This window comes from Thunnus thynnus, chromosome 15, assembly GCF_963924715.1.
Source record: "Thunnus thynnus chromosome 15, fThuThy2.1, whole genome shotgun sequence".
NCBI lineage: Eukaryota > Metazoa > Chordata > Actinopteri > Scombriformes > Scombridae > Thunnus > Thunnus thynnus.
The window spans coordinates 29877269-29888151 of record NC_089531.1 but is presented as its reverse complement, the minus strand read 5'-3'; the positions used below and the strand labels follow the sequence as shown (position 1 = coordinate 29888151).

At 39.9% G+C, this 10883-nt stretch overlaps 1 protein-coding gene across 5 annotated transcripts in view; it reads right to left on the bottom strand.

The window, feature by feature from the left end:
* The window catches only part of epb41a (erythrocyte membrane protein band 4.1a), an 84526-nt gene that overhangs the window by 44141 nt on the left and 29502 nt on the right, over positions 1–10883 (bottom strand). For all 5 annotated transcript variants that reach the window (XM_067611709.1, XM_067611704.1, XM_067611708.1 and 2 more), the window contains exons 11-13: positions 10581–10756; positions 1248–1495; positions 146–220 (exon numbers count right to left, since the gene is read on the bottom strand). In XM_067611709.1, coding sequence (XP_067467810.1) covers positions 146–220; positions 1248–1495; positions 10581–10756 — 499 coding nt within the window. The remainder of the gene's footprint in view (positions 1–145; positions 221–1247; positions 1496–10580; positions 10757–10883) is intronic.

Genomic DNA, 10883 nt, shown 5'->3' with positions numbered 1-10883 from the left:
GCTTACTTTATACCCGCTCTTTTCAAAATATACTGCATGTAGTGCATATAATCGTTTTTGTTGTTCATTTATTTAACTATGTATCTGTAGTTTTATGGTTTTTACAATACTGGTTCAGTCTGATCATGCATCAAAGAAAACAAACCTGGCTCTTTTTCTCTCTTTCCCCATTGGCAGTAGTCACAGAGGGGGAATGCCTCCGCTCTCTCCTGGCCATTGTCTGGTAGCACAGATACAGCTCACACATCAGGATCAATTCCATGCACAACCAGGACTAAAATGTTCCATAAAAGTATTCTGTTTTATATTAAGCTAAAGACAGCTTATGGTACATTGTCCTTTTTATCTCTGTGCTCCATATCAACACTTTATCATAAACATTACTGAGGATTAATGGGCTCCATGCAAACACTTGAAATAATAGTTTAGGAAATACATTTATTCTCTTTCATTCTAAGAGTGAGATGAGAAAATGAATCAATCTCATGTCCGTGTGTTAAGTACAAAGCTGGAGTCAGGACGTGGTTAGTCTAGGTCAGCAAGATTGGAAACAGGGGGAAGCTAGCTTGGCTCTGTGTAAAGTTCAAAAATACACCCAACAACACCTCTAAAGCTTGCAAATAACAGGTATTTAGTAAGTTGTGGTTTATAGGGTGAGTCATGTGCTGGAAATATTTCTTGGCAAACAGCCAGGAGCAGTGACTGTGAGGCTTCCTGAAATCTTGTCATTGCAGTGAGGTTGCCAGGTTTAGTATCATAACTACACACAGGGGCATCATGCAGTAATTTTTTGAGGGGGCACAGTTGCACAATATGTTAATGTTTACACCAAACCAAGTTGTTACCAGTAATTATGCGTGCTGCTCACGCTATGTTTGCTCAAAAGATTTGTGCCTTGTCTGTAGTGGCGCTACACAATCGCCATGATTAATCTTCTCATCTCATTCTCAGAAAGATGGTGAATAAGTGAATGGTCCTTAAAATTTTAATTTACAGTAAATGTATGGCACTCTGCTAAATAAATATGCCTCTAGCAGGATAATGATATGATTTCATCGCTCAATTAATAAGTGAGTGACTAGTAGTCAAATAGTCAACCAAAACGTCAAAAACTCACTATATTCCACATCTTCTCTCTGGCTTTGTCCCTGATGTCTGATGTTAAGTGCCTTCACATTTCCCTACTTTTGTTTGATTAAAAACAGTGAAAAGCCCAACTTTGTGATGTATAGGAGTGATTCCACTACCTTGATTTCTGGAGTGGACTCTGGTTTGGGGCTGTGGCTCTTGGTGGACTCTGCTGACCGACTCGCCGCCTTTACCTCTGCCTTCCTGTCTGCTGAGCGGCGACCCCTAGGTGTGTAGCCATCATGGCAGTCAGTGCGTGGCAGGTTAGGTAGCAGCGGGGACGGGGTCGCCTCCCCGGGAGACACTGGCGACATGACAGGGGCGCTGACCGGACGAGTAGATTTGTTGTCAGGGGTGGACGCCATGGCTGGAGGAGACAGAGGGAAGAGACAATGGCTTCATTTTAGCAATGAAAAATGTGTTAAAGGATAAGGCTGGTGATTTTCTATATTTTTCTCATTGTCAACAAACTCATGTGCAGAGGCAAACCAACAGTGCACTGATATACTAAGACATCAGAACTAGCAGAACCAAATTATCTACAAAAGGCAGAGATCCAATCCTGAGGTCACCTTACTGAACACTCTCCACCATCTAGATACAGCAAGAGATTTTGTCCATGAAGATCATAAACAGAATTGGCACAACCCTGGCGACAACACTCACTAACAAACTGCTTGACTTCCTGCTGAAAATACAGCATTGTTATCTCCCTATGTAACTATGTCCAAAGTCAGAAAGCCTTTCTAAATTCAAAGAACTGACTTGATGATGGGAGGGATGATAAATGATCAAGGTTGTCCAAGCTGGCCTTTTTAACCAGCTCTGTGAGTTTGTTAATGATGCATTGACAGCACACACATCTGACCTCAACCTCTGGAGGACCAGCAACAGCAGTCCAATCTACTGCTCATGTGCAGTTACATACACATACTGGCACACACACATATTCGCATAAGTCAAACTATGTAATAAAAAAAAAGCAGGAAGTTAAAGGACAGGTTCACAATTTTTCAAGTGTGTCTTAAAACAACAGTCAGGTGTCCATATGAACAGTGAAAGAGGTTTTCCTCGCTGTAATCATTCCTCCTGTCCATACTGGCTATTAAAAGATCCCCTTCAAATGTTCTTTCAATGTAAATGATGGGGGAAAAAAAGTGTCCACACAGTCATTTTGTGAAAAAATACATTTAAAAGTTTATCTGAAGCTTATATGAGGCTTCAGCAGTCTAAGTTAGTCATATCAAGTGGATATCTACCACATTTACGTCTCCTGTGAACTGAGTATTAAACCGCCATACAAACTCTGTATGTGTATATACCTGGAGAGAAGTTTGCGCTGACATGTTGTTTAAGGGCTGAATTAGCATTCATAGGTTCAGCAATACATATGTTTTCATTTGCAATACTCATTGAACATTTAAAACTTTATTCGATTAGATTAATTCATCAACATTGACCCTATGTGTTGGATAGTCCCATTTCTGTTTCTGTCACTTTTCTTGTGAACAGCTGAGTGCAACACTCCGAGGAGCGACTGTCTGAATGTGTGCACTGTCATCTGTGTTTATGTGGTTCATTGCGTCAATACTAAAAAGACACAAAAGACACAGAACTGCTGCTGTCTGTGCCCAGTTCACTTTTGACAGTGACACTGGTGATGAAAGATTCATTTAGTTGCTCTTGGTTCAAAGAGCGTCTGGAATATTCGGTAAAGAGGTTACACTTTTTTGATATGTTAACCTCTTCTAATGTGGGATTTGGTGTCTATGTGAAAATAATTTCGCCATTAACATGTGAAGGTTTAAATAGAGGTTGAATAGTCCAAGTACATTACTGTTATATTATTTGGGGATATAACAGAAGAGGAGCGTCCAAAGAAAATACTGTACACTTATACACATATGAACACTGAAAGAGGTTTTCCTCAGGTTTCCTGTAATCATTCCCCCTGTTCATACTGGCTTTTAACAGATCCCCTTCAATTGTAGTAATAGGGGCCGAAATTCTTAGACCTCATTCCGAACAAAAATTCATTTAAAAGTTGATGTGAAGCTTATATGAGGCTTCAGCAGTCTGAGTTAGTCATATCAAGTGGATATCTGCCACATTTAGAGTCTTTTTAGCACCAAATTGCCTCTTTGCGTTTCCTTGGACAGTGTTTCCCTGTTGAGCTGCGTGGAAGTATCTATCTGTAAAGGAAGGAGTCTCTGTCTGTCTGTATGTCTGCCTGTTCTTCACTTTCCTCAGCAACTGTTCATCTGACTTCACATTTGGTGGGTGTATTGCTGAGGACCCAAGGAAGGGCAGTGTTGAGTTCAAGCTCATTATACTCATTATAATCAATAAATTATTGAGAATTATTAACTTTTGATGTAGTGTTTCTGTTTTAACTGGCACAGCTTTTGTAGCCTTTACGGCACTGGTTTAGCGGCCCAGGAAACTCACAGACCAATTTCATGCGTTGTAAATCATTTTATGTGAGGCTACTCAAGCAATCAAATCTGTGCATTCGACTGGAGTCTGTGAGTGAGATGCACACATAGTCGGAGAAATAAGCAAGTCTTAGAAAAGTAATTTCACATAGCATGCTCTAAAATGGAGAAAAGTAGACAGCAAAAACAGAGCTTTTAATTAAGAATGGACAGACCAGTATGTCTCATATGTTCCGAGACTGTGGAAACGTAAAGGACCACTATGAGACAAAGCACAAATCTTTTGAGCAAATAATTCCACTAAAATCTAAACTGAAGGCCCAATATGATCAATCCACTTTATTTTAGGATGCACATTTTTACAAAAGCTCTCTGTTATGTATTTTATTATTAAAAGCAGCTCATATTTTACTTGAAATGAGAAAATAACATTTATTTACTATTAGAGTACTTATTATTTATATCATCTGTGTTTCAAACTAAGGAGTCAGTGTTTGTTCTCGATTCAATGTGATTTGATGCTAATGTCACTGTGATACTGTGGTATAAGAAATCCTACTCCCAGGCTAGTTGAAATCTGGAACTTGTTTCTATCTGGGGGTTGTCTGTTGACCCCTGGGGTTGGCTAGATAGCTTTGCCTTAAGCTTATTGTTTTAGAAATTGTGTTGTGTTTTAGAATTCTGTTTCTGGAAATAGCACCATCATTACTTTGGGAAACAGGGAAAGTGATATAAAGAGGAAAAATCATATCATATCCCACACACAAGAAGAAGAAAGACAACGGACAGGAAATGTACTTAGAACAAAAGATTAAAGAACTAGAGAACATCAGTGCAAATAACCCACAAATAGAAACACTCAGTACCTCCTACACAGACTCAGACGTGAAAATTTTGAATACAGTATACAATGGCCAACCAAATTCAGCAAAACTAAGAGAAAACAACAATCTCAATGATTATGAATTCAGCAGGGAAGATTGTGCAGACACCTGAGGAAATACAAGCAGGACCTTTCAAGATTTTTATACCAATCTATGCTCATCAATACATTAATCAAGCCAAGAATATATTGACACATTCCTAAGCAATATTGATTTACCACAACTTACTGAGGACCAAACAAACCCACTTGAGAAACAATTTCAAAAATCAGAAACAAATAAAGGAATCCAAACAAAAAATGCACACCATAAGGTCAGCCTTTATGCAGACGACATTCTACTCTACCTACAAAATCCTACCCAAAACTATAAACACCTTCTCTAAATTCTCAGACTTCATAACTGATCTAAATTCACAATTTCTCCCACTCAGCCCTAATAGCTGGGATGTGGCAGTCCAAACACCAGCTCTCCCTCTGCGCACTGGTAATATCACATATTTAAGAATCAACATTTCCCCTAGGCTGTCAGAGCTAGTCAATCTCAAGTTCAACCAATTTCTACCAATCCCTCATTGACAGAATTGCTACAATCAAAATGACCATACTACCCATGATAAACTACCTATTTTCTATGATCCCCATCAAGCCCCCACCCTCCTGGTTCAAATCCCTAGACTCCATCATCTCAAAATTCTACTGGTAAAACAAGACACCCAGAATCAAACTAACAACTCTACAACAATCCAAAACTCAAGGATGTCAAGGAAGCACCAAATTTTCTCCATTACTTCATTGTCCACCAACTCTAATACATTCACAAATGCACTTTTTAGAATATTTCCAGATCAAATCTTATATTCAAACCAAAATCAATATAAAATCACCTAACTCAGATATTCCCCCAGTAACATCAGACCTGATCAACATCACTACTAAAACTACTATCCAAAATCTGCAAGATAATTTCCATGTCCAACCTAACAATATTCATCCCCTCAAATAAATGGGAACAAGACCTACAGATCATCCCCGGTGCCGACTTCTGGACCCAAATCTGCAAAAACATATTCTCTATATAACACCAACACAAACATCCAACTCATACAAGATTATTCATAGAGTACACTACATGGGAAAAGGATGTTTAAAATGGGCTTTTTAGATTCTGATATTTGTCCACACTGCACACAAAACACCACAGACAGCTACATATATGCCACATGGGACTGCACACCAATTAAACAATTCTGGCAAGACATCAGTGACAACCTCTCTCATCTCTTGGGCTGCCACATCCCACTATCCACTCCACTCTGCTTATTAGGAGGCATACCTAACACCAACCTAAAGAACACATCCAGTAGAATAGTCTCCATAGCCCTAATCATCGCTAAGAAAACTATCCTCATGAATTGGAAATTTTTCACTCTGGAAAATTTTGCTAATCACATACATATCAATGGAAAAATTATCTGCCTCCATTGAAAAACAAACCACTGATTTTGATATAACCTGGAATTATTATTATGATTACATATTAACATTACATGTCATTATTATTATTATTGTTGTTGCTGTTGTTTTATTTATCTATTTTTCATGTTTCTGTTTTTATGGGGTTACTGTCTGGTCCTCTTTGCTTGTCCTGTTTGTACTGTCCCATGTCATATGTGTTTTCATGTTTATCACTTATCCTGCACTCAATTTTTGTTAATCACATGTCTTGCACTAAATAAAGGGGAAAAAAAGGGATGAAAGGACAGCATTGTAGGTATCTACTGCTGAAGAAGCCCCTTGGATGAGAGGCGAAACGTCTTCAAGTTTCTTCAACCAAGTCCAGTTGCCCTCGATTCAGTCCTCCTTGGATACTTTGTAAGAAGCATACTGAGGCCCTTAAAACTCATGTCTAAATAGTGTCCAGTGTAGACATTGCTTCAGACCTGGTATTCACCCTCCATCACCTCCAGTTACCATCTCCTAGCTCAGTCTTTCACATGGTGACTGTGTGTCTGGGAGAGAGAGCAGCTTGATTCAGCAGCCTGGCTGGCAGGAAGACAGATGACATCTCAGGAGAGTTGACACTGGTAGGGAGTCTCAGGGGAAGAGGATTTATCACTTTAAGACAAGCTTGAGTGAAAACCTCTGTGTTTCATTAATCTCATAATAAAACAGCACTGTCAGTCTTTTAACATAATATCTGAGTTTAATTCATTTCTGTCCTGTAAGTGTTGAGGTGGGGACTGCTTGTAAGCACCTATCAAGAATCACCAGATTGTCTACAATTCTAAATATATTTGTTAGTAATCTTAGCTGAAATCAAAGGTAGCAAGTGGCCGTCCATTGAGAGTGAGCCCTGCCTGAGCTGATGGGCAGCAGTGCAATGCTACATCTGCACTCAGTGACATCCAACAGAAAAACAATACTTAAAGTCTCCAGAATCACCACTGGACCTTAGTGAGTATGACGTTTTATTACGCCTCTGCAATAATCATTAGTGGGTGTAAAATGTAATGTTTTTTCTGAGGGTGGCACCAGAGGAATGTCCGTCTGCTTGAGTGCATGAATGCACTTATTAAATTCCAAGGCAATTATGAGATTAGATTAAACAGATTATGTGATATCTTGTCTACAACACCTAGTTGAGAGGTCACCCAAAACATCCTGTGGTGATGCCAAATTATTTAGTTATCAAGCCAGTACTTTTGACCAAAGTGGACAACTGGACAGACAGAACAATATCAGTGATATAGCTCTAGCATGGCAATGTCAATCAGATGGTCAGTCTGACACCTTGGTCCAGACTGAAACATTTCAGTAAATATGGATGCAGATATTCATGGACTTCCTGACTTTTTTACCTAGCACTACCAGTGGGATGAACTGCTCACTCTCCCTGCCTTCAACCTTAGACATTCTCACTATTCCCTGGGCCTTGCACTTCTATGTAACCTATTTAGTTCCTGACATTCTCCACCCATCCACCAGGTGCCCTCTGACTTTCCTGCCTTTCTTCACCCCCACATCAAGCTGAAACTGTCCCTCAACAACCCAGTTCTGTGTACAGTAAATATATACCAACAAACACTTGTTCTGTGAGATTGTCTGTGTTGCCTACAGTATGTTGTCACTGTGTTATAGCCATTCTGTTACCTGCTCCTGTCTTCTGTTCTGTTGTTTAGACCTTTATGACCTTGCCTGACTGGACTTGTTGCCTGATTGGACTGATTCTCAGTGCCTATATTTGACTGTCAGTTCTAGTAAATTCCCTTCAAACTTCCTCGCTCACCTTGTATGTTGGATCCTCAGTCCTGTTGCCTCATACCTTGAACTTTGACGCTTATAACTTTGGCGATCTTCCAACTTTTCATCCAGTACCATCAAATCAAAATTTTGTCCAGTACTTTGCTTTATGTCCAAATACTTGCAAATCAATGACTATCCCATCAGCCTCTGGTGTACTTTGTACTTTATTACCTTACCTACTAAACATCAGCATATTACCATTGTCATTGTGAGAATGTTAGCATGCTGACATTAGCACTTAGCTCAAAGCACCACTGTACCTAAATACAGCCTCACACAGCTGCTAACAGTGTCGGTGATTTCGAATGAATCCTTTCCCTTAAGCATTGTTGTTAAGCTAACTATGTCCAAGGAGAGAAAGCTGCCTACATGAAGAGAGCAAGAATGGGAAAAGCACAAGGAAGCAGATATTAACAGCAACAGAAGCTTCTAAATGTGTTCTGCGGTTTAGCTTAATCTACCAAGGCTGGTCTGTGTCGTCAGCACAATTTATAAAAAAAACAGATGTTATACAGTAAGTACACAAGTTACGTAACGCTCCCAGATGACAGGGTGGTGAGGCAGAGAGTTATGTGTGATCAAAGAGTGAAGACAAAAAGGAGAGGAAGGAAAGAACAGAACTGGTAAATGTTGAAACATACTCCATTTTAACAATGCACACAAGTAGAATAGCAGCAGCAATGAATGCAGTATCATATACCTGTCTGCCTACTGTGTGTAATTGGAGCATTTAAAAGCATATCCACTAGGGAAGAGATAAAAGCCAAATTATGCACAGTGTAAACGGAAGTAAATGTGGTGATATGTAAATAAATAATGTTGAGATCACAGCAGAAAAAGCTGCTCTTGCATCACTGCCTTAAACTTTCTACCATGGTGGTTGTGGTTTGATTATAGTCTGCCCCCATCGTTCAAAAGTTGTTTTTTTAAGTTTTTTAATCTTAATACAATACTCACATACTATACATAGGCCTACACTGAAAGAGCTTTTGGTCAATCTAATCCTTCCTCCTGTTCATACTGGCCGTTTTTGCACAGCTCCAATGTAATGGTCTGTTCACTCATACAGATTGAAAAATGCTACCATCCCCAACCACTACTCAAACACTCAAAAGCCACCCTGTGGCCCGAACTTTGCAAATGTTCCCTAATACACAGGAGCCACAACCTGTAGACAATCATTCACACTTGTTCCTGAATAAAAGCAGAGTGGTTTCTACTAAACTCAACTTTGTGTAAGTGTTTCAAACAAACTGATCACTACAGTGGAATGTAGTAGTTAATGAGCCACATGGATTTGACTAAATGATACATAGAAACACATCCTTCAAATAATGAACTGCCTTATATGGACGCAATGTCAGAAAATATGTCCAATTGCAGCAAAGTATATTAAATCATGTCTAACACAAACATGCCCATAAGGTTCAGCCTCTTTCGCTATATATGTGTAAATGCATGGTTTGAGATTGAGAACAAAATCCTCAGTCCTCATTCAGTGTCAAAATGTTTTCTAAAGTTCAGCTGAAGCTAAAATGAGGCCAAAAAACACCATCCTCCTGTTTCCACAGACAGTGTTTAATTGCTGGGTTATGGCAGAGAGATACAAGCTGGTAGTTGCTGGTAGTCTGTTCCCTCTTGAATAACGGTCCCCTCTTGTTAAAACTGTGTTTCCCGCAGCACCACCTCCACATTTGGGGTTAGGACTTAGGTTATGGTTATGGTTAGGCGTAGCAGAGATAAGTGGTTGGGGTTAAGGTAAACTTGGGGTCAGGTTAAACGCAATGTAATTTCTGCAGCTAGGGCATTTTAATGTGAACAGGCTATTTGCAGATACAAGCTGAAACTCCTGCTGTGGATGCATGTCGTGTTTGCACAAAAGCAGCATTTTAGAATTTAGCTGGCTTAATGTAGAGGTAGTCTCAGACTGCCAAAACCTCATATTAGCTTTGGCTTAGCTTTTGATCTTTACAGAGTAAGGACTATGGGGCATTTCTTACAGTACAGTTGAGCTACAAAGGGATCTTAATGGCCAGAGCAGGGATACAATAACCAATAACTTTTTTAGCATATATATATAAGTGTTATATTAAGAAGACCTGAAAAGGTCTGAAACAAGCAGGTAGCTCCTGGCCTGAAAATTGAAGCCAATGCAGAAGTGCCTTCAACCTGCATTATTTCTAATGGCCAGCAGGGGGCGACTCCACTGGTTGCAAAAAGAAGTCCAATTGTATGTAAGTCTACAAGACCCCAGTAAACACTTTCCTAATAAGTTTATGGTCCCAATCACTAGTTTCAAGTCTTCTGGCATGGCTACCTTGTGATTGACAAGTCACTACCAAGGCGACAACATTGATTTTAGAGTATAGGTGTAGCAGTCTCTATTTCACAGGGTGTTTTCAGTTCATGAAAGTTAATTGAAACATTTTAGTCATCTAAAAATGTCTTGTGTTCAGCGTTTTCATGGTTGTAGGCCTGTTTTTCGCTAGCGAAAATCAGCATTAACAATAGCATTATCACAGTTCAAGGTCAAATTGCTAAATTCAAGGCTTCAAAACAGCAGTCCACAAACCAATGGGTGACATCACGGTGACTATGTCCATAATTTTTTACAGTCTATGGTCTGAACCTAATCTTGCGTACAGTTAATTTCTAAACATGTGCACATCCAGCTGTCTTAAGTATACAAGTGCTCTAATATGTACTGTACATAAGCCAAAAACCCAATAACCAGCACTGTATTGAGCATTGCTTTGACAAGCTGTGATGAGACCAGTACACACACACACGTCTACAGCATGAACAGCAGGTGGAACAGTCTACTGTACCTCCATCCAGGCTGTGTGAGTTCCTCTTGCTGGAGGAGCGCTGGAACAGAGGAGCTGGTCTGTCGATCAGCGAGCTGGCCTGCCTGGTCTGAGCCTGAGTCCTACCGCTGTAGCGAAACTTAGAGCCCAACGCCAGGAACTTCCTGGGAGTGGTGGCCATCTCAGTGGAGGTCAGCCTGCACACAAAGGAAATCTATTGATCCTCTAATCTGACCTGGGGTCAGACAGCACACAAGCATATTTAGAAAAACTTGCACTGTCATACACAGTTACATGAGTGGGGACTTTAACATCACAATGTGT